This window comes from Vulpes lagopus, chromosome 17, assembly GCF_018345385.1.
Source record: "Vulpes lagopus strain Blue_001 chromosome 17, ASM1834538v1, whole genome shotgun sequence".
NCBI classification, from domain to species: domain Eukaryota; kingdom Metazoa; phylum Chordata; class Mammalia; order Carnivora; family Canidae; genus Vulpes; species Vulpes lagopus.
Window position 1 is genome coordinate 2,509,514 of NC_054840.1, and position 24,907 is coordinate 2,534,420.

General features: G+C 37.0%; 1 protein-coding gene across 10 annotated transcripts in view; it reads right to left on the reverse strand.

The window, feature by feature from the left end:
* Positions 1-4,538: 4,538 nt before the first annotated feature.
* NAALADL2 (N-acetylated alpha-linked acidic dipeptidase like 2) overlaps positions 4,539-24,907 on the reverse strand; it is a 1,267,271-nt gene continuing 1,246,902 nt past the window's right edge. For all 10 annotated transcript variants that reach the window (XM_041732043.1, XM_041732046.1, XM_041732044.1 and 7 more), the window contains one exon: positions 4,539-7,198. In XM_041732043.1, the coding sequence (XP_041587977.1) occupies positions 7,000-7,198 (199 nt within the window). In that variant the 3' untranslated portion in view covers positions 4,539-6,999. The remainder of the gene's footprint in view (positions 7,199-24,907) is intronic.

Genomic DNA, 24,907 nt, shown 5'->3' on the forward strand with positions numbered 1-24,907 from the left:
TAGCAAGTTAAAATGTGTGGGATCTATTTGCCATTAAACCTTTCTGTGTGAAATGTAAACACTAACTCACCTAATAGAGTCCTAGCTCAGCTTCTAAATGGAATTATTTATAACATCTTTGGAATATAATTACATGAGCTACACTTAACCATCTGGGCATTTTGCTTCCTGCAGACAATGTGCAATGGTCTAGTAAAATAGTTTGTTTGCTTGTTTGTGTGCTTGTTTCTTGTTAGGCAGATAGGATAAAACTGTCTTTTTCATCACACGCTTTTCTGACTTCCAGGGTAAGGGAGTGCATATGCAGCAGCTTGATATAAAGATAAAGCAATGGTAATTATTAATACGAGCAAAACAGTGCTGGATCTATAACGAAAGTATGATTCGACAAGGGCTGAGGATTTCAAAAGGCAAAACGCACGCCCGGGGTAGCGTTCATCCGCACAGGAACGTATTGAGTAAAGATTCTTTGGAGGGAGAATGATATACTTACTGAGCAGACCAGATGATTAAATAATTACACATTGTGATTGAAAAATATATGTAGTTCATTAAAACAGGGACTCTGACTCCACTTCTCTAGCTAAGCTTCTATTCAGATGCCAGGTTGGTACTTTAATTAGAACAAAAGACCGACATTAACTTCCATGCAACATAATAATTCATAATAATGATCGTATATTAATCTCTTGAGCTTGCTGGATACGGCACGTGACATATGGCATAGCACGGGCACCTGTGCGGTTCCCTGGGGACTGAGGTGGCGCGTAGTAATTAGCCCCTGGGAAATAAAGTCTGTTTCCTTCTGGGAAAGGCTACCTCAGTGCTTCCTGGCTTATGACATCAAAAGAAGTCGAGGGAACACTCTTGGGCTCCGTCTATACTCACGAACCCCCTGTCTAGCGGTAGGCACCCAACCGACGGCTGCTGAATGAGTTCTTGACAGAACCCAGCTTAAGAAATTAGAGCAGCCACACCTTTCCTTGGCTTCAATGGTTGGAGTTGGGCTGAAAACGTGAAAAATCACCATTTTGGTTGCAGAAAATCATCAAAACACAAGATGACCCAACCAGAAGCATAGTAATATTAGAAACGGCTCCTTTTTCTAGAATGCTGAGAGTTGCCTCAATGTAATCCTCTGCTTTGTAAATTTAGATACGATCTGAATATGCGATTATAAACGTCTTTAAGAACTATGTCATCTCAAAAAATAAAGAAAGAAAGAACTATGTCATCTCCTAATAAGCGGGGTCTGGAGATGCTTGGTGGGCCCGGGGATGCTCAAGGCACTTCAGAGTCTAGCTTCAAAGGATAATGGAAAGGACCTATGGAAATAAAGCTGATTAACGGATAAATATAGATTGAGATGTAAAGATTCTAAAGCTGCTTTCTTTGGGGAAAAAGAAAAAGGCTAATCCCATTGCTGTGACACACCTAGAAAAAGGAAATAGAAAATGGAGCAGAGGGGATCCCTGGATGGTTCAGCAGTTTAACGCCTGCCTTCGGGCCAGGGCGTGATCCTGGAGACCCGGGATCGAGTCCCACGTCAGGCTCCCGGTGCATGGATCCTGCTTCTCCCTCTGCCTGTGTCTCTGCCTCTCTCTCTCTCTCTCTCTCTGTGTCTCTCATGAATAAATAAATAAAATCTTAAAAAAAAAAAAGAAAATGGAGTGGAGATGGTGATGACTGGAAAAGGTGACAGTTTAATGATTTCTTTAACAACCGTCCTTTCAGATTCTTGTCACCAGTAATTTTGAATTGCATAAAACAAACTCACTTAACTGAAAAGTATTTGCACTTGAGGGGGTGCTTAGAACTCTTTCGGAATAGCAGATTCTGAGGTGCTGTTAAGCCAGCAATTTACCCGTACGTAGGAAATACAGATTCGCCAGCAGCTAGTTTGTTTTTGTTTTTCTTTTCACACTCACAGCTCACTTAGCCTTCCCTTGGGTACGTCCATGATCTTGTGATGAAGCAGTTATGTGGCTGATACGTTTATTGGAATACGTGGATCCATTTCCCTGCCGTTCAACACGTGGATTGGCAGTTAAATAATTATTGTCTACTGGGAGAATGGGTGGCTAAGGCACATTTCAGTAGGCTATTAAACCAATGAGGTGACAATGTGCCACCCTCAGAGAAAGCTTAATTTTGGGAGTGATTGCACACCCCACAGGATGTCTCTTGGAACGTTTGGGCTAGGTCTGTCAATTATCGTGCAGATAATTATAGTTTTTCATTTGAGGTGAAGTTGCTGATTCATTATTAAGCAGATGGTAACAGATCACTATTTTCTGTGCACCTATTTTTTCAACGGGGAAGCCTACTGTTTGCCACATATATCTTTATTTTAAAAAGTCATATGGGGGTGCTGGGTGGCTCAGCGGTTGAGCATCTGCCTTCGGCCCAGGGCGTGACCCCAGGGTCCTGGGATCGAGTCGCGCATCGGGCTCCCTGCATGGAGCCTGCTTCTCCCTCTGCCTGTGTCTCTGCCTCTCTCTCTCTCTCTCTCTCTCTCTCTCTCTGTGTCTCTCATGAATAAATAAATAAAATCTTAAAAACAAAATAGTCTATTAGTTTTGCTGAATCTTTAATTATTGTAAATCCCTGCACCTGCTCTTTTATTCAGTGAAATTATACAGGCATTTGGAGGGGGAAATTGTGAAATATGTGGCTTCTCATCCCTTTTGTTTTTGCGATTTTATTAATTTAATTGAGAGAGAGAGAGCACAAGCATGGGGAGCAGAAGGCAGAGAGAGAAGCAGGCTCCCCACTGAACAGGGAGCCCAACGGGGGCTTGATCCCAGGACTTTGAGGTCATGACCTGAGCCGAAGGCAAGCGCCCAACCAACTGAGCCTCCCAGGCGTGCCCCCACCGTCTCTTTTTATGTTGTTTCATCTGGTTACCATGACATTTTAGACTAGTACATTTAATTTTGATGCTTTTATAGTTACTTTCTAATTTATCTACACATGCTCATCATTGCTCGGGCGGGCAAACATCGTAATGAATGATGTCATTTGTTTCTTCAACTTCGTTAATTACACCAGCCAAGAGGCAGGCCACACAGTCTGATCAGTTTTGCAGAAATACATGAAAATCTTCGGTGACATCACTTTCTACAATCAAAAGATTCTCCGCATGTTTTCTGCAACACTCCGTGGGAGGAACACAGGACTGCAGAACACCCAGCCCAGCAGAGAGACACCCCAGCCATTTTCATTAGCTTTGGGATTTTGGACAAGTCGCCCAACCAAACTCTTCATCTTTAAAATGGGTCGTCGTGGGGGTTCAATCAGAAGGGACAAACATGTGAAACACTATGTAGTACTGCCCGGCATGTAGTAGGCAGATGTGAGCTGTCTCCGTGTCCTTTTTTGACGCGATGGTTTTTCTCTTTTTTTTAATGGTGCCATTTAATAGCAAAGTGTTAGGTCCTTTCTGTTATTGTGGCCTTTTTTATTTTTAAAGATTTTATTTATTTGACAGAGAGAGAGAGAGAGCCAGAGACCAAAGCAGGGGGAGCAGCAGGCAGAGGGAGAGGGAGAGGGAGAGGCAGGCTCCCTGAGTGATGTGGGACTCGATCCCAGGACCCCGGGATCAGGACCTGAGCTGAAGGCAGACACTTAACCAACCGAGCCACCGAGGCATCCCTGTGACTCTTTATTTAGATCTATTACCAAGTAATGTTTTCTCAGGACCCAGGATTAGCGTAGATTGGAAATTCTTAAACTTCAGTGCACTTAGGTATTATCTGGGCAATCTTGCTAAAAACGAACATTCCTAGGCCTTGCTCCTCCAAATCCACATTCTGGGAAACACTGACTGCTGGTTTAATGTAGAGCTAAGACGTCCTCTCATGAAAGCATTTTGCTCAATGCCTTCCTTCCTGACTTGCCGTGTCAAGTAGAGACTCTCCCCACTTCTCCCAATACCAAGTCTTGGTGTCCTTTTCCTGGATTCCCCAGGATAGACAGGTTCATTTGTCCTGGGTAGTTCGAGAATGAGCTAGTCCTTGATTAAAATCCATGCTTCCACCCCCTATGGCATCCGGTCGAATGGCTAATCAAATGCCCTGGAAAGGATCACAGGTAACCGTGGCACCTCAGGGAGAGATGTGGGCATGTTGCACGAGGAAGCAGAAAAGCTTAAATTCCAGGGCTTTTTAGTTTAGTGTCTTTGCCACTAACTCAGCATGTGACCATATCCATGTTGCTGACCATTTTGGCTTCATTTTTGTGATGACACTTGACCTCAATGAATGGAACTTTCTTAAGGCTTAGTCCAGAATGGCTCTTAGGCTTTCTTTTGACCATACAGCCTCTGCGTTTCCCCAAAGGGCAACGGCTCACGTATACCCTTCCTGAGCCCAAATTTAAGTGGTGAACATCTGCCACATTTTCTTGGGAGAATAACCATTCGTGATTCATTACGCCCTGGCGCAGTTCCATGTACGAAGGAGTGTGAGAAGTACCAGGCACCCAGAGATCTCAGCAATAATCTCAACCTACCATAGATTCACCAAAAACACTTGTTCTTAACTTGCATAGGATTTTATTTACTTGGATTTGTTAGGGGGGAAAATTGAAATGTTGTAAATCTGGAGGAACACCATAGCAGCGATGTTCTAGGTCTACCGCAGTCAAAGATCTAAAACAGCATCTGTAGAATTAGTGGACATCTGTTTTAATTACAATTTGTTTTCTTCACATAATTTCTTAAATAGACTAATAAAAACACATTAGGATATAGTTACCTTTAGTTTTTTTTTTCACATAGCAAATATCAATATAATCTAGAAGGGAGCATCAATAATTTGAGATTTTTATCTATGCCACGAGGTTTACGCCATGTTTAAGCAAAAATGAACAAACATATATTTTGTGCTCTCGACAGTCTTACAGACTAAGGGAATGGGCTTACTTAGGATTTCGTTTTAAGATGATAAACTACCAAACTGTTAATTATTTGGTTTTGCTTGTTTTAAATTGAGCTTCAACTCCAAAATGTTGTTTGCTTAACTTCAGGTCTAAACAAAGAACTGGAAGGAACACACCGAAGCTTGATTAAATATGGAAGATTCTTTGGTAGAAAGCATTCCCTTATTTGGCCCCAAACACGTTTGTATATGTCTTCCCACCTCTGTTCTGCTGTTGACTTTTGTCCAGCAGAAGAGAGCACCGATGTGAGGCACCCGAGGCTGCTCCGCTCAGGTGCTCCTTGTAGACGTTCTTCAACATGGGAAATATTTTCAAACAAGTACATCGGTTCTAAAAAAATTTGTAAGGGAGTCTCACGTGTCGCTCAAACACGCGCACACAGGCGTTTCACATGAAAGTGCATTTCTGCTTCTATTACCCAGCTAATGGCACCAGTTGTCCTCTTTGCCTTGAGCATATCAACATCACGTATGGTAGGAACAGCTGAGCCTTATAAATCAATGAATCAATGCGGATCGATTCTTTGCCCCCGAGGGTAGCTTTCCTTTAAACGCAGAGTGGGTTCAAGCTCGTCCATAAACACGGGAGGCCCTGCCACGCTGCTCTGGACGCGTGTCTAAAAAGAGGAGTGCGTGTGAGTGTCGTGTTAGGTGGAGACAATGACATAAAATATACCGAGGATGCGTTTCCTAAGGGAAGTTGGTTTATTCAATGCCAGAAGAACATTTTCTAAGGATAAGCTCAAAGTTTAAACTGTCACCTACTAGAATTTTAGGCTTTGGGGGGAAATATAGTGGATTCTGGGGCCGTTTCATGACAACGCCAATATGAAAGACTTCATTTTCCACATGAGAGAATAACTGAATTGTGGGAAAGACACACTCTTACAGTAACACTGCATTTTCCGCATAAAATTAGAAGCATGAATATTTGCTACACTTTCATCCCAGTCACAATGAAGGCTAAAGGAGGAAGAAAATATATCAAAAGTTTCTTCACAGAATTAAGAAGTTTTTCATTGATCAAACAACTCTTTCTTTCATTGTAGGTCCTTTTGTCAGTGGCAGAAATAGCGATTTGATGCTTTTTAAGATAGTTTGGGTTTTCAAAGAGAAACTTTGCTACTTTCCTGTGGAAATTACATGGTATTCTGTTAAAACCGCCCTACAGAAAGGAGTTTCGGAAAAGATATAAGAAGGAAGAGCGATGCAAAATGCTTTCATTTTAGAGTAGCTGGTTTTCAGTGCTTCCAACAGAACCCACAGAAGAAGGAATCAGAAATATTTTCTCCCTCGTAAGACATATATCACTCCTGAAATTTTTACAAAATCAACTGAGGCAAATTAGGGGTTTCAAAGCTAGTCACCTTATAAGTTGTTAGGAAAAAATTTGCATTTAAATTGCTCTGTGCAGCTACTTTGAGATTTTCCCCTGGAATGTTTATGGCTCTTTTTTTTTTTCATTAATACTTAAAAAATACAATTTCATAACCAGTGTATTACTACATCTAGTTGTATTACGAACAGGCACTTCATTTCATAAAATAGAAACATTCAAAGTGGTTTCGGTCGACCAATCACTCGGTCGGAATACTTGAATTCTTCATATTGAATACTTACTAGTGAAGTTAATCTGAAACCATATCAACTCTCCATTTCTGTTACAGAAACTAGGTCATTAATAGCTGTAACATAGGGAATAACTTCCATTCCTATATGTTTTATCCCTAGGAGTGAAGATTGTCCAGCACTTCTTGGAACTTTTCCCCCCAAAATATTTTATATATATAAAAATACAGCAGATTTCTTTTTAATAGATAAATCTTGAGTATTATTTCAATAACTCACTTTTACATATTCCAGAGATGTAGATATAAGAAAATATTAAATGTGCAAAATGCTCTTTCATATGTACATTTGAAAATACGATGTAATAATAGCTTTAGACTTGTATAAAAAGTCATTGGGGGGGAAAGTCTTCAATGTCAGAAAATCCGGTTAGATTAGAGCTTTTGCTTGAGGAATTGTAAACAAACTTTTTAAAATGCTGAGAGTTTTCTCAGTTCTTTCCAACCAAGACACTCTCGAACACATCAAGTCCTGCTTTGAAGTAAACCTGAGCTGAATTAATGCTGTTCAACACCTCTGACAGGGCTTCTTGAAGGGTCTCATTTGATGCGAGTAACTTGCAGCGCTCCCGCGCCCCCAGGAGTATTGCAAACTGGCTTGTCTTCTCATCAAGGTGGTACAGGATATTTCTGGAAAGAAATAAGGAATGTGTAAATGTCTTAAACACAACGCTATTTTCATATCAACCGTTGTAATAAATATCTCCAAGCAACAGTGGTATTTGCAGTAAATCAAGAAACTACAAAAACACAATATCATTTTTCAGCGTCTCATGAATTAATGGACATACGCATTGATCATCAAGTTTCCCATAGTGACGCGAGATAGACATTATGTGTGCCCCTTCATGGAAGTATACAACACTCTATGAGCTAGAATAGTTTTGCTAAAAATGTTGAATCTGTATCTGATGAACCTTCTAAATCTAATTGCCAATAAAGACGACAGACAAATACCTTAAAGGATGTAATGATGTGTCATTAGCAAATGCAAACGGAGGGGTGGGGGCGGGGAGGAGGACTCTGTAGGACAAATGATCCATCTCATTCAACAAATAAATTGCAATTAAAAAAAAAAAAAAGTGAAGGAAAAACCTCCAGACTAGGGTTTGTCGAACTCAGGCTCTTGACATTTGGGGCTGGATGATTCTTCATTGTGCAGCTGTCCTATGCATTGCAGGATGTTAGCAGTATCCCTGGTTTTTACCCACTAGATACCAGGAGCCCTCTCCTTTAGTCGTGTCAGTCAGTTCAGGCTGCTATAAGAACACCACCTGCTGAGTGGCTTAAGCAACAAAGGTTTATTTCTGACAGTTCAGAGGCTGGATGTCTGAGACCAAGGTGCCAGCACGGTTAGGCTCTTGGTTGGAGTCGCCTTCCTGTTTCCATTCTCATAAGACTTTCCATGGTGCGTGCAGAGAGAGAGGAGATCCTGTGTCTTCTCCTCTTTCCATAAGGGCTCGTCCCATTAGGAGGGCCCCACCTGCATGAACTCACCTCCCGAAGGCCCCACCTAAATACCGACACACTGGGGTTAGGGTTTTAACTCATGTATTTTGGGAGGATACTGACATTCATTCAGTCCATAGTGAAAACCAAAAATGTCTCCGGACTGCCAAGACTGTCCCTTACAGGGGGCAAAATTAAGTCTGATGGACAGCTGCTGCTTTAGACCAAAAGCAACATATCAACCGGTCATAAAGTCTGGACTTTACCAGGTCTTTACTCAAACAAACTGTTCATAAAATGAGAAAGTGCACAATTGAATACTAATTGGAGATTCGTTAGTATTAAGTTAATGTTTTAAGTGTGATGATGGTATCATCAGCATGTTTTCAAAAAGTGTCCTTATTTCTTAGAAATACATGTAGTAATATTCACAAAAGAAAGGTTTTATCATGTGTAAGATTTTGCTTCAAAACATTCGGGCGAAAAAGAAGGGAGTAGAGCCATGGACAGTGTAGATGGAACGAGACTGACTATTAGTTAATACTTGCGGAAATTGGGTAATAGAATACGTTACACATATAACTCTCTTCTTTTGTATGTATTTGATATTTAGAATGCTATCTTCTCATAAGTGTGAAGTGAATATTAAATGGTGCCCTGAAATTTATTCAAATATTTTAGAAAGAAGGATCTGGCTTTGGGCAAATCTAAAGTGACAGATTTTTTTCTAGCTATCGATAGATTTTTTATCAGTGATATATAGAAGGAGATTCACTTGGGCAGAAAACTATGGATTATTGTATCATTTGACTTATACCCAACCCAAATTAGCTGAAATTGTACAGCCTAATAAGAGAGGGTATCATTAAAATACAGTTGTCTTATTGTCAAGTTAAAAGTGAAAGGCGACAGAAGAAGGGTTACCTTTGAAAAGGTCAGAAATAGTGAAAGGGACTATAAGGAAAAAGAGGGAAACTGAGTGGGGAAAAATTAGAGAGGGAGACAAACCATGAGAGATCCCTAATTCTGGGAAACACACAAAGGGTTGCGAAGGGGAGGTGGGTGGGGGGATGGGGGACCTGGGTGACAGGCCCTAAGGAGGGCACATGATGGGATGAGCACTGGGTGTTATACTATATGTTGGCAAATTGGATTTAAATTAAAAAAAAAAAAGAAAGAAAGAAAGAAATGGTCAGAAAAAAGTTCCTAATAGAGAATATTTGAATGTCTTCTTGAATCACTGGCTACAAAGTTTTAGGGAAGGACAGGGTGGAAAGCAGAGAGAGCACCCTACATAGGAGGGATGGTATACACAGAAGCACACATTTCTAGAATAGCCTGGGCTGCCCAGGGGACCCGTGCCAGTGATTGTGAACGACCACGGTGCAAGGCCAGAGCGGGCAGCCTTGGAGAAGAGCTCAGAGAGCAAGCCCTGTCCATCCTCGGAGAGCTTCCATAGCAAGTTAGGGAAATCACACCTCCTCTTGTAGGCATAAGAAACAGTGAGAGGTTTTAAGCCAAAGAGAAAGGGTACGGAATTTTATCTGGAACGGTCACTTTGCAACAGGAAGCCTGGAGAACCACATGGTCCAGGAGAAGGGTGACAAAGACGTGAGTTCCACAGCGATGGCTCATTTGGAGAAGATGAACTGAGGGCCACGATACAGACTGAACTGATTTATACTTTCCCTGACGCTAACCTCCACTTATACAGAGTTCTCAACTCTTATTTACAATCTCATCAAAACCCTTCTGCCTCAGTTTCTCCTGACCTCCCACTTTGTGCTCGGCACCGTATCTAATCCATCATCACTCGTGCCAGAACCCTGCAGGTCCTCCCTTTTCCTTACGTCTCTGAGGGTAGTGACTTCCCCATCTTTTCAGGGTCTTTCCTTCTCTGCTGGGGGACCCTGAGCTCTATATTTTCAAGGATAGTCAGGATATCATCACTATATACACCAGGGGGCTGAGAAATACGTTACTTCTTTATCACGTCTCTTTTAGTGTTGGGATTAGAAGAGATCTTCAGGCTCAGTGATTTCATTTACTCAAATTTTTATCAGGCTTGGCTCAGTGATGGGCACTCAGCAGATCCTCAGTAATATTGGTGGAAATCACATCAATCCAGTTTATTTAGCATTTTAAGCTCTAGCTATCTAAGAATAAAACTGTCTTACATTTGTCTTTAGGGGAAAAATTTAAGTCGACTCTAAGTACGCAGTGGGTGGCAGTAGAACAGATCGTTAGACTCAGAGGCTATTTCAATGAATTTTTCAAAATAGATCATTTAAACTGAGGACTATCTCTAATAATCCAATATCCTTGACGTTTGTATCTATGAGTAAACTTGGCATGGTATGAATTAAATAGAACAGAGCAAGAAAGGTTCTCTCCAGATTCCAAACATTCTTGAATTCAGGTATAAATGTTTACTAAGGAACATACATTCCCCTGAATATGAGAGGGAGAAAAACATCTTCCAAACGGAGTGGCAAGTGGGATATGCGCGGTTCTCTGGACAGAAGTTGTACTCAGAGAAAACTTTGGTTCTAGTTCCTGAATTAAAACATGCTTTTTAAAATAGAGATTTCCCTCCTGCCATTCCCATAGTACTCATACAGTTAAAGAGATTGTCCGAGGAAGCCATCCAGCCGTACTAATGTACTCGTGGGAGCCATTATACCTGTACCGAGGTACAGTATCCACACGTACACGTGTTTCTACGTGTAAACGTTTTGATTTTATTAAAATAAAATAGTGAGAATTAGGGAAGTATCTAATGACAATTTCCCTAAATATTAGCTCTGCTAGTTATACATCATTAAGGTGGGAGGGGTTGCATAATCAAAGAAATTGAAATAATACAGAGGAACCTTGAAACAACCATGGAGTTTTTCCAAACAGAGATAATATGGCCTCAGGTAGTCACATGTATTCTTCTACATAACAGACTATCCAAAGGTTACTTTTTTCACGTTTACATAATCTTTCTCAATTGCATTTTTATTTATTTTTATTTTTAAAAGATTTTATTTATTTATTCATGAGAGACATACGGGGGGGGAGGTACAGACAGAGGGAGAAGCAGGCTCCATGCAGGGAGCCCGATGTGGGACTCGATCCTGGGTCTCCAGGATCACGCCCTGGACTGAGGCAAGCGCTAAACCACTGAGCCACCCAGGCATCTCCCCCCCACCTTTTTTTTTTTTACATTATTCTCAATTGCATTTTTAAAAAGGAATGGGTTTTTAGTATGAGGATGCCTACCAGATTTTTGAATTCATAATAAGCCACTTAAACAGGCAAACATATATGCATGTATATATGATAAGGGAAAATGATTTAATAATTAAGATCTTTTAAGGACAAAAATAGTTTAAAATATATTTTAATTAATTATTTATTATTTAAAAAAATGTTTAAATTTATTTATGATAGTCACACACAGAGAGAGAGAGAGACAGGCAGAGACACAGGCAGAGGGAGAAGCAGGTTCCATGCACCGGGAGCCCGACGTGGGATTCAATCCTGTGTCTCCAGGATCATGCCCTGGGCCAAAGGCAGGCGCCAAACCATTGCGCCACCCAGGGATCCCTATTTTAATTATTTAATCTTTTAAAAAGTACTCCTTTATAGACAACTTATACTGCTTTACCAATAAGAATGACTACAGTAGTTTTAAATATTCTCCTTCTACTTTATCAGTTTTCTGTTTAAAAATAAATGATTCCTTGGCAAATATATTTCCAGAATGTAGGAGTGCAATAGATATTTTCAAAATCTGTACCAAATACTTCCACTCTTAGAAGGCACGTTGCTAAGGATGCTGACAAACAAACATGTTATAATCGGTGTTATCCAGAACAGCCTCTGTGTTTAAAAAAGATTTTGTTTATTTATTTGAGAGAGAGAGTGAGAGTGGGTGTGGGGACACAGAGGGGAGTGTGAAGCAGACTCCTCGCTGAGCAGAGAGCCTGACATGGGACTCGACCCCAGGACCCTGAGGTCATGACTCGAGCAGAAGGCAGACATTTAACGACTGAGCCCCCCAGGAGACCCCAGAACTACCTCTTAAATGAGTTGAATGAGTGCAATTAATATATTATGGGGAGCGTGTTTAATAATTTTTATCCTAGTATAGTGACCTTTCCACATTTTCAAAACCCACTGGCACAAAATACATTTCTACATATACATTCTATGGTTATTAAATGTTAAATATTATTAATATTAAATTTAATGATAAGATATTAATAAAACATGCTCATAAAAGGTTACAGGATTAATCCCTCAATGACAATCCATTTAAGCATGAGCACAATCTCTAATATATATGTAAAATTCCAGCATGACTACTATAAAATACCTAGAACAGTGGTAATGTTGAATAAAAATACCCCATTGAAAGAATGGTTAGGTCTGAAACACGAGAAATATGATCTCATTTTTTTTTTTCAAACAGGAAAGCAATACATATACTTCTTAAAGACCAATGCGATGGAGTCTGTAGCGTGCCAACATTTGCTTTTCCTAAGTGGTAAGCAACACAGTAACATAGTTTTATAATGACTGTAAACAAGTCATGTGAATAGAAATGGATCCTTTTTTTGGTTTGAGAAATTCCACAAGGAGCGAAACACATTTTCCATATGTTACATGATTCAAGTAGTAAGCTGTGGCAAGCTATTATGTAAGATAAACACTCACATCTATTTCTACCCAAATTGGATACAAATCAGCATAAAACTATGGATACTGAGATTCTACTTGAAGATGCGTAAACAGATTCTTTCATCATAATGTAAGAGAAAACTTTTATTGTGGGGAGCTGCTGATATAACGTATGTTAGTTGATCCTTATTATGATAGAAAGTTTTTTTTTTTTTTTTAACCTGGATAGATTGCTTTACCTTATTAAACAAATTGGGGATAACGAAGATATATTCTTTAAGTTTTAAAGAATAATTTCTCCTACTGATTTCCAGAGATAGTTCTTTTTTTTTCCTTTGTGTGTCTGTACTAAATGTGTACCATTGAGCTTCCTGCTTATATAAAATAAATTTCTGCATTTGGAGAAAAGTACCCTTTTCAAAAAAGTAGCCCCATAGTATTTTAGTTTTAATATTTGAATAGAAGACAAAAATCAAAACCCAGGCATATTCTTACATTTCATCACATACATTTCCATATATTTCTTAGTTTCTGCGCACTTTCCTACATACTCAATCATTAACTCTAAGTACCCCAGGATCATCTCTGGGGGGAGGGGGACAAAAATACTGTACTATTTTATAATATGCAAATGATTCTTGCCTTTGAAAATTACATTAGGTCGACGCTTCTGATGGAAGCTTCTAAGCCAAAAGCTCTTTGCATTCCCATGTATGTCTCCAGAATTGAACCTTTCAGTTAAATGGAAGTAACAGATTTCAACAAATTATACTCTATGTGAGTACTCAAGCATGTCTTGCTTTCTCAATGCTGGGTCATATTTTTCAGCTTAGGGCAGACTAGGAATTGGCAAATAGTCAAAAGGCACGTGTCTGGCAGGAATATAGGGTGGAGAAGAAGCAAGAAAATAGACTTGAAGAGTTTCCATGTCGAATCTGCTCTTTACAACCAAAAGGAATTATATTCTTTAATGAATCATTCCTGCTCTCATACACACCTGCTTTAGTCCAGTTCAGAAAGTTTCCTCGTAGAGAGAATGCACTGTGTTATTAATTCAATAAATCACCACCCTATTTGCATACACACAACATGTATCTCAGTATGGCATGTAGAGACATCAGACCTAATTAAAATATTATTTAATTGAAATCGTTTTTGTAGTTATCGTGTTTAAAATAGCATTAATTCCACCCTCATGCCTATCTTCCCTCATCTGTAACAATTTGGATCTTATAAATGTAATTCATACAGTCATCCTGACCCACACACAACACAAAGAGACTACTAAAAGGAAAGTGTAATACATTATTGATGACACTAATGAAATTACAACACACATCACTCATTTTAATGGGTCTGTTTCAATGACACATCACGGTGACCAGAAAAGAGCAGTGCCAAACTCAGAAACCTAATTAATAACTCACGCAGCATCAGTGAAGGAGATGAAGCATCTTTACTCGACTGACAAATCTTTTCCATTCAGCTAAGGCAAAGGAAAACTGAAGAAAATGAATTTTGAAACAAAGGGAGCTAGAGTCTTCATGAGTCATTTCCTTGCGTGTGAATTAGCAAATTAATGATGGAAACGATGACTCTCTTTCAAATGTTCCCTCTTATATTCATTCACACATGGGCACAGGATGCCACTCATCCTAAACTTAAATTAACATTCATCATACTTCATGTTGAGAAACTCCTAAATGAAATCACAGTAAATAATAAGCCACGTCTTTCAAAATTGATTGGGAATACATGCTGCATGCCAAGACAGAAAACCAGCTCAATTTTTATGTTTGTGGCTAATTCTTTTCAAGGACCATACTAACTGCACTCCACAGTTAACACTGGCTTGCTGTACTTATATCAACATTAGGGAAGACGACTTGACTTGGATACTAGGTCAGTGAGAATTCACAAAATACATGGCTGTGCTACTTATCGAACAAATACCTTTTCAACTAAGCTTGAATTTGGTCCACATTTGCAAAAACGGAATGAGAATGTAAGACCATTATGATATCGTCAAGCCACAAACTCACTCCGTAGACAACTGAGAACGAATAACGGGTGTAGATGGTTTACACGACGGGTTGTCGTTATTCCTCTCCTTCTGTGCAGGCCTCCTCCAAACATGCCTGCAGCTCCAACCCACCAATAAATGGAGTCTATCTCCTTGCCTACTGATTCTGGTTTGGTTTTAGTATTTGCTTTGGCCAATGGAAGGTGGCATACATGGTGAGCCTATGCCTCACAAGGTGCTGTGCACTCCCTCCCTTCCTCCAAAACCCTGACAAACCACCATGCGAATGCTCCTGTTAGCCAGCTAGAAGAAAAGAGAACAGGGACACCTGGGTGGCTCAGTGGTTGAGCAATTGCCTTTGGTTCAGGTCCTGATCCTGGGGTGTTGGGATCAAGTCCCACATAGGGCTCCCCACAGGGACCCTGCTTCTCCCTCTATCTCTCTACCTCTCTCTCTGCGTCTCTCATGAATAAATAAATAAAATCGTTAAAAACAAAAAACAAAAAAAAAGAAAAGAGAACACACAGAGTGGAGAGTGAGGCCCTCCTAGACTAGCTAGCTAGCCTCCAGCCAAGTTGGCCCCAGGAGCCCTTGCTCACAGACATAAAAACAGCCTGAAAGATACCCAGCCTGGCCCAGATCAGAAGAATCACCCAGCTGAGTCCAGCCTAGATGGCCATATTGAAGAATTACAGACAAAATAAATAGTTAAGTCACTAAATTTGGGGGTGATAGTCAATGGGGCAATAAATGACTGATTTGAGTCATAGTGTTTTACTTCCCTGTGGGAAGGGAAAGGTTAATGTTGCTCTAGGCATCAGTTCTCTATCCTCTCCTGTGGACTCCACAGTTCTTTACCTGTTCAGCTGAATTTGAAAGAGACTGTTGAGAAATCATGCCAAACAGTCCTCACGATGTTTGCATTACAAAGCTAGGATATCTGCATGCATTCATTTGCAGTTTTAAGGTCTGACTGGAGTATCAGGTGAGATTTTTCCCACTAACCAAAAAATAAGTTAATCCTTATGGCATAATGTAGGTTTTTTTTTTTTTTGTTCGTTTTTGGTTTGTGTTGTGTTTTGTTTTAATAGGGATCATCTTGCTGACGTACAACCCAAGAAATGAACAAAAACATTCTGCTTGCATCACAATTACATATCAAAGAGGGCAGAGACAGTAGACTGTATTCTATGTCTCAAAGACTTCTCAGTCTAATTGATATGATTATAAGATTAAAAATATAAAATAATATATTTCTCAAGAGAAGCTCCCCGAGAAGAGGATATCTTTTAAGATATTCAAGGAAGACTCCGTTGCATGGCGCCATGCTTGGTGGTTTATCAATAAAGAAAAATTATATTTCTGCACTCAAATATTTTCCATTAAATCAAAAGGGGGCCCAGTTATCAGACAAAGATTAATTAACACAAACCTTAGCACCTTTCGGGATTTGATTACTTTTTCCCCACACTCATGTAATTGTTTTCTTGTCTTAATTTCATCACTGTTTTTTCCTTTCCATCTTACCTTTTTTACCTGTATGTATGGCTTAGACCTCAAAATTTAGATGACTCTTCTTTCATAACTTATTTATAACTCCTTCTTAGTATGTGAGTTTATATCATCAGCACCCTCTAAGGAAAATTTCATTTGAATACCTTATGGGCACTTCGTGATTAACATAACAATACATTTCCGTTAATCTATACCCCAAATATTTGCATTTTCCTTTTCTCCATTATTCTTTCCTTACCTTCATTACCTTTAGTAAACAGCAATGCTGAGGCCACAAAACCAAACAAAGTAAGTAATTCAGGTTTTTCTTCCTTTAGTTTTTTATTTCAATAATGAAAAGGATGTGAACTATTTGTTTTGAAAAATTCACTCTGAAGGCAAAAGATGATAACTTAGGCTGTGTCTATTTAAACAAAGTGAGTAATTGAGCCAATATTGATCTTTTTTGCTTATTCTACTCAACAGCCCTTATTAAAGGTCTAATATGAGTAAGTTGCTGTGTTAGGTGCTCAAAGATAGAAAAGAGTTTACAGTCTATGTTGAAAGCAAGCACATGATGAATAAATTAGTATTTTAATTTATTTTCTATTTAATGCACTTAGGATGCATTATATGGTATGAGATTAATTAATTTCATATCTTAAAAACTTTTCACTTTATTTTATACGTGTATATTTACATATATATCTTAGATTGCTAGAAACCATTGCTTTGTTATAAATGTTTTTGTGTATCTTGTCTCTCCAACTATATTATATGCTCTTTATGGGCAAATTCTGTAAATATTCTATGCAGTGTTCATCACATGTCTTATGGTTTGTGGGAAAATCTGCAGGGGTAGATCCTGAGAGTATCCATTTAACTTGGCCTATCTGATTCCAATCGCCACCCTATTAATTCAGATAACATAGTCCTAATCAAATTAGCATAAGGTAATTCCTTAATCAAATGCATTATTTCAACAATGGGCATATGTTGGCAATTGATTTGAAGGGAAACTTTCTTCAGGATCCTAAGAGCTGTAGTTCCTTGCTTTTTTGAATCACTAAAGCTAATCCCTTTTCTGCTTTTGAATAATATGGGTTATGGATATGAACTCTGCATCCCCTTTTTTTTTTTCCAACAGGAGGAAAATCAGCTTTGACATGATACCAGGGAAGCAGACCTGAGAGACAGAAATACATTCCCTGGTCATATGATAGAGATGCTGAATCAAACCAACCTAAAATCTGCTTTTTCTCTTGACTTTCAATTATATGAGTAAGATACTTTACTGCTTTGTGTAGGGTTTTATGCTACTTTACATTAAATGTATCCAGATATACAATACTTATTAATTATATAGTTATTAAAAACACAAACTTATTTTCCATTTTAATAACTATAGATATTTTGTAACCTGAAGACTTTATTTAGTTTATGTTTGAAAGTAACCTCAAATTGAATACGTAAAAGAATAACCTGAAAAATTTTAAATCTGCTGAAGAAATTCAGATGCAATGGGTCTGAGATACATTAGAGGAGTCTGCATTTTCTCCTGCTCCATTACTGAAGCTTATTGGGTGATACTGACACACCCTTAACAATTCCCTCCAGTGAGTTTACTCAGAAACTTGTTTCCAAACAGGTTTTTTCCAGTGACATGTGCCATTATATACAAAATTACATCATTTAATTAACAGTATGTAAATAATGACATATTAAGCTTACAAGACAGTTATTCCTATAAAAATAGAACTGAATGCATTAGAAAGACTCACAAGTATTAATGATGAAATGAAAATATTTGATTATATGTGGAGAGATAAATGAAAAGATTATTAACAAAGGGAAGGAAGGAATCTTTTTGGAAGTCCTTATTTCCTGCTCTAAGATGAAGAGACAACCTGGAAATCTTAAATGATGCATCATTAGTGTGGCTTAAACAGGAAAGCAAATCTAGAATTTCAACTCTTAGAACAGTACTCAAAAAAAAAAAAAAAAAAGGCCTTGGTCTTATAGCAAAGATTGGTAAAATATTTCAGTTCAAATAAACTGCCTTTTCAATCATTTGTCCATTGACAGGTTCTGATTATGTCAGATAAAAGGATATGTACCTTTTAGGCAATAGATAATCAGATCTTTACTCCTAAAAATGGAAAGGCAAATAGGTATCATTTTGAGTTCCAATTCTCATAGACTGGCGGTCATGCCTTGAAGTGCTAGGTTGACAATGGATTGGTGACTACTTTGGGCCCCAACATAAAAGAGCTCTATTATTACTTAAGCTCTTATTTGCAGACCCTCCCTCACTTAAGATTATTTAGTCCATTCTCTTGGTAATAATGCACAGGTTTCTTGAAGTAATCAAGGGATGTATAAACCAAGCTATCACAAAAGAGGGAGAAAGTAATAATTATTTGATTTTGCTAATTAACGTATAGTCAACTCCAGTAACCCATTCTTAATGTATATGCTAACTTCTCTAGTTTTCCTGTTTATGAATTTGAATTAACTGAACACTTTCTAAAATTCTCCTTTACTAGGTGCTCTAGACTGTAGACTTCTTAAAGCAATAGTCCAAATTGTTATTAATCAATTATATTATATTTAAAGAAAATAACTAAAATTTATGTATTTGTCTTCAATAACTGTTTCACAGATATTAGCTCTTTCGCAAGGTATAAATGTCACTAAAATAAAAAGTACCTTTTGAAGTAATTGACTTGATTCGGTGAGTTCAATTACATTGATCTATATCTACCTTCTTTCTTGAGTCCTAATATTTAATATATGCAAAAAAATAATTCATGCAGTTCTTAACTGAACTCTTTGGAACTGTGGCCTCAAATAGAGAGGAAGAAAAGTAATTTGTTCTTTGCCCTGTACATCTGGATGAAATTTTGTTCCAAACTTAATAAATGTTATGGCAGACACATTAATCCAATATTCTGAAAGTATTACTAAGTGAATTCTGAGCCATATGAAGGCAAAGACCTCTAGTCATAGACTGTGTCTGAAATATGTAAATGTTGGGCAATCTGTGAGAGGATTGTTGAATTCTATAAATTGCATTGAGATGATTAAATCTATATGATGGATAAGTTATAGAATTTTAGGATTTTTAACATTTTAAAAAAGAACAGATCCAAGAAAATCTACCTTTGGATAGAAACAGGACAAACAATATAGTAACAACAATACTAGTCTTATAATGTCTAAGAAAATCTAAGAAGAATTTTATAATAGAAGATGATAGAAATCAAAGAAAAGTAATTACCTCAAGAGCTCACTCAGGGAGTATGTATTAAGCATGAAGGACTGTGTGGAATACAAAAGAATTAGAGAACTTTGCTCAATTTCAAAGGAATTTTTAAGTTTTAAGTGGGAAAGAATAGTTTTGGAGCTGTTTTCTTCTGCATATGTGGCTTTCTTACCTAAATCAAAGCAAACTCTGAAGTTAGACAATACTATCAGTTTTTCTTGCTCAAAAGACTGCAAAATGTAAAATAAATTTCTAATAATTTTGTATATTTTGTCTTCTTTCCTTGAGAAAGAGACAATTTGTCTGTTTAAGCTGTAAAGATACTAAAAAATGATAGACTGATTATTTATATGAAGATTTAAATGGACATCATAGCCTATTATGTAACTTCACATTGTCGTTTTCCATAATTAATTAATTACATTTGCATAATTAATTAATTAATTCTTCACCTTATATAGAGTCAGATGTCAATAGTTTCCAAAATATATCTTATGAACAGATAGAACTAATTACTAATACTGTGATTACTAGCTTAAAATTAAAATATACTGCAGACCTAGTTATTTTTTTCCTCCATTATTTTAGAAACACTTATAAAATTTCAATTAAAAGTAAATGGAAATATATATAAATATATAAATCTAAATCTATATATTTTCTGCTAATTTGAGAAATAGAAGATAAGAAGATAGATGTTTCAAACAAGTACATACCCAGTTTTATTTAGGGTTTTTTTCTTTTCTTTTTTTCTTTTTTTTTTATGTAGGCTCCATGAGCAGCAAGAACCCAATGGAGGCTGACACCCATGGCCCTGAGATTAAGACCTGACCCAAGATCAAGAGTCAGCTGCTTAATCAACTGAGTCACCCAGGTACCCCACAATTTTATTTTGGTTTTAATTTTTAACTGAATTTTCAGATATTTCATGCTTTAAAAATCAGTGTTGACTCTATAATTCAAATTACTTATTTTGAAGTAAAAAGAAAATTATTTATCAGAACAAAGCATGTTGGGAACTTGCAGTCAGTAATTAGCTTCAACACTAATATATTTTATATCTATTAAAATAATGAAGATTACTAAACAGTTGAACCCAAATGCAAGGTAAACCCATGACAAGAGAAAATTAATGATTTTTTTCAACTTTAAGTAAATCAAATAATTGTGATATAGACACACTCATCACATAATTTTTTAATCATGTCGTCTTATTCTTAATCACATATGATTTAAAGGTCACATATTTAAAAATAAATTTATAAAATCAGGTAAACTTTGCTTTTCCTTTTCAATGGAATTTGGAAATTGTTATTTCCAGATGGAGATGTGTATATATAAATATATATTTAATATATAAATATATAAATATAAATATAAATATTTATATATATGTATATTTAAATATGTATATGTATATAAACAGAAATACGTATATATTTGCAGATATGCATGAATACACATATATATACAGATACATACATACATACAGAGAGAGAAAGAGAGATCAGTATGTAATGTTTCCCATACTGGACTATGAAGAAAAAAGTCTACATTTTATGTCCTCCTCCTAAATCATTTAATTGAATAGTAAGCTTCTTGTTATTCTACAAAATACTACATTTATTAGTAACACAAATCAATAAGAATAAAAGAAAATGCCACTAAACAAGCATATTATGTTTTAATAGATAAAGGGCTGATTACATTGTTTTATGGGCACCAAAGTAATTATGTGAAAACAGAAAACTCTACATTATTTATAGGCTATAGAACATTTCCATGGCAGCCCGTCTTGGTATCTATTTTCAAATTACTAACTCTTCTTTCCTTTTCCCTTAATTTTAATTCTCATTATACTTGCTTTATCGAAATTGGACTTTCCTTACAGAAATTCTAATTATACCACTTATCATCATCCTACTTGACTGCATGGTATGAAGTCACCCAGATACCTAACTTTATATGCTCAATACTGTAAAGGACCCATTGTGATCTTTGCCTTACTGAAGGAGGGAGGATAATCTAAAAAGGGTAATGTTTGAAAAGAAAATATGAATCACATCTAAAAAGTATTTACAACAATGAAGAGAAATGGAAAAATATGAAGGAAATACTAAATAGTCAATATTAAAATCTGTCCATCTGAGTCAAGATCCTGGAGCTAGGAAGTGGTGGGAATGGGTCAAGAAGCTTAGTGTTGTGGGAAAGAGCATGGATTTTATATTTTATTTATTTTTTAAGAAGATTTTATTTATAGAATAAAACAAGTACATACCCAGTATGTACTTTCCTCCTTACTGGTAAAATATGATATATTACTTATAATCTGGAATTTGTATAATAATTAAATGAGCTAAAACATGTAAAGGATTTAGCTTGTGCCTGGCATATACAATAAATACTTTATAAATAAATAAATGGTAACTACTATTACTTGACATTTCTGGGTTTCTTGTCCCTCACCCCTTTTAATTCTCGAGTTACTTTGTCCTTAGTATCAGAGTTGTAAGATCACCAGATGATTTCTCCTGCCCAGAAAAGAGGTCATCCATAAGGAAATTTCAGGGAACAAGGGAAAGACCACTGTAAGGGTTTACCAAGATACGTATCACTCCATGCAAGAGTCTGTACCAATAAAACCATTTACCTTTTTTTTTTTTTTTTTTACCATTTACCTTTTTATATTGGACTGTACCTTTAACTATCGAAAATGCCACCCATTCGCTTTTGTTATAATCACTCTACTTTCCTAGTGCTTTTTTTTTCAGTAAATATATTTGAAAAAAAGAAGATCATATAGCCAATAGGGATGACACACACAGAGACATATATACAACGTGTGTGAAAATATATTGTTCAACTTTATTTTAAACTATTATAGAAAATGTACCTTGGTGCATTGGTAATTTAATAAAACCAGACTCTTTGCATTTGTGATTTTTAAAGGATCATGGTAATTAGCGAATAAAAGTTTCATATATTCTGACTTGGAGATGGGAGGAAAGCCAGCTACTGGCTATGAGAGGTACTAAGGAGGGGACAGAATTCTTATGGTCTGGATGAACTAGAGCATGAATCAGATAAATTTCAGAGAAGAGCCTGACTACTCATGTTTTGCCAAGAACTCAAGGCCAACTTTGTTGATTTCTTTTTAGTGCAACTATGGCATGTGATTAATGGTTTCATCATAGCACTAATTATACACCATTGTTATGCTTTGATGAAAACTTGTCTGTCCTGAGGCAGAATTTGAGAACATTGTCTTGTTTATTGTGTATTTCTTCATGCTTTTAACAAGTAGATATAGAATAAATTTGACTGCATAAATCAATAATGGTAGTAATAGTGATTCTAATATTTGTTGAGCAATTAGTCTTTTGTGGGGGATCAGAATATGTCATCCCCAAATGTGACACTTGGATAAGAATTATTTTGTGCTGAAGATAAATGAGAAACTATAGTACAGGAAATTCTCTAACTTCTCCAAACTCTTAATACTGGAGATGAATCTAGGTTTTATCAGGCCAAAGACAGCACCAGCAGGGATGTGTATAACAAGCCTTACTAAAACGACTCTAGTCATCTATTAGTCCCCCCCTTATTTACCTTCCTATACATTTTGTTGCCTTGGAAGCCTAACACCCTTTTATTTGAGGGTCTTGTCACTTCTCTACAATGTATTGTTCTTCATTAAGATTCTATATAAGCCCAAGTTCTAACCACCCCTTTGAGTTACTCATCACTGAGTTTCTCTAATGTGTTTCACATCTTAAAAAGTCCATTTGGTTTTTCTCTCATTAATCTGTCTTTTGTCAAATTTGCTAGTTAGAGAACCTAGGAAGAAAAAGTTGTTTTTTTTCTCTTTTCCCTATAATATGCTCAGTCATATTCTAAGCATTTTACATGTTTTAACTCATTTAATCCTCACAACAACTTAATGAAATAGGTAACATTATTATATCCATCTTATAGAGAACAAAAATCAGCACAAAGATTGGCTTGCCCAATGGCACATTATGCTGAAGTAGCAGAGCCAAGATTTAGAAACATACATGAATGAAAGAGTTTTAATTTGGATATCTGCCTTTTAATAGAAAGAAAATATCTGCCTTTTAATAGAAGTCTTTGGACTTCTATTAAAAACATATTCCAACAAACACTAAACTTGAAACACATGGCTGATAGGTAGATAGATAAAACTTCCAGAGGAAACAACAAAATAAACTTTTGTCAACATGCCAGAGTAGAGCAAACCCCACCGCACAATAGCTCATAGCTTCATCAAAAGGAAAACAGCAAAAAAATGTTTGTCCCTATGCAATGACAATGATTCCCTTTCAAAGTCAACTTAGAAGGTCAGAGATACTTGCCTGAGGATGTTTTCTGACAAAAGAGGGAGCTGATAACTGGTACTAAGCACTTCTCTCCTCATCCTGAACAACTGAAATCTGTATCTCTCTTAATGAAACAATACCATCTTGAACCGGCAGGTATTTTTAGAGCATAATAAGGATATTGTTCTAAAATCAAGCATGAAATAAAAGAATGATAAAACCATTGTGTATGTGCTTCATAATCTCTCACCTCCCTTCTTACCTATTGTATCTCTGCTAAATGCCTGCTCTTTTGATCGAAGAAAAGAAAGAAAAAAAAAGAAACATCACCTAATTGAGATTTTAATCATTGAGAGACTTGTAACATGAAAGTTTTCAAAGAATTTACCTGAAGTAAAATTGATTTAAAAGTCTAATCTGTGGATTTTCGGATAACTGCCTCTTAGTTTAAAGGGAATACAACAGGTATATTGAAGAAAAAATCTTCTTTTTTTTTAATTTTTTTTTTTTTTATGATAGTCACAGAGAGAGAGAGAGAGAGAGGCAGAGACACAGGCAGAGGGAGAAGCAGGCTCCATGCACCGGGAGCCAACGTGGGATTCGATCCCGGGTCTCCAGGATTGCGCCCTGGGCCAAAGGCAGGCGCCAAACCGCTGCACCACCCAGGGATCCCAAGAAAAAATCTTAGATAAAGTAAGCAATTGAAGATATAATGGGGAAACTAAGACAACTATAAATTGTGTTCACTACACTAAGGATGAAAATAATTTCCGAAAAAGATAAATAGAGGGATCCAAGCTAATAAGGACTGGGGGGAAAAATTGTGTTTTTTCAGTGAAAGTATTGGTGATATGAAAAAAATAACAGATTAGATTGGTGCAGGGGGAGAGGTCCATGTGACTAAGTGGTGACTAGGTTAGGTATGGCAAGGTTTGGAAAAGTCATCATTTTATTACAGACAGAAAGAAGGGAGGAAAAAAAAAACATATATTAGGGAATAATTAGGGATGAACAAAAGCATTGGAAGTAGACGTGCTAGTTCAGTTAAAATAGTTTAGCATTGACTCGCTACCCTTCCCTAACACTCAGGTACGGCAATG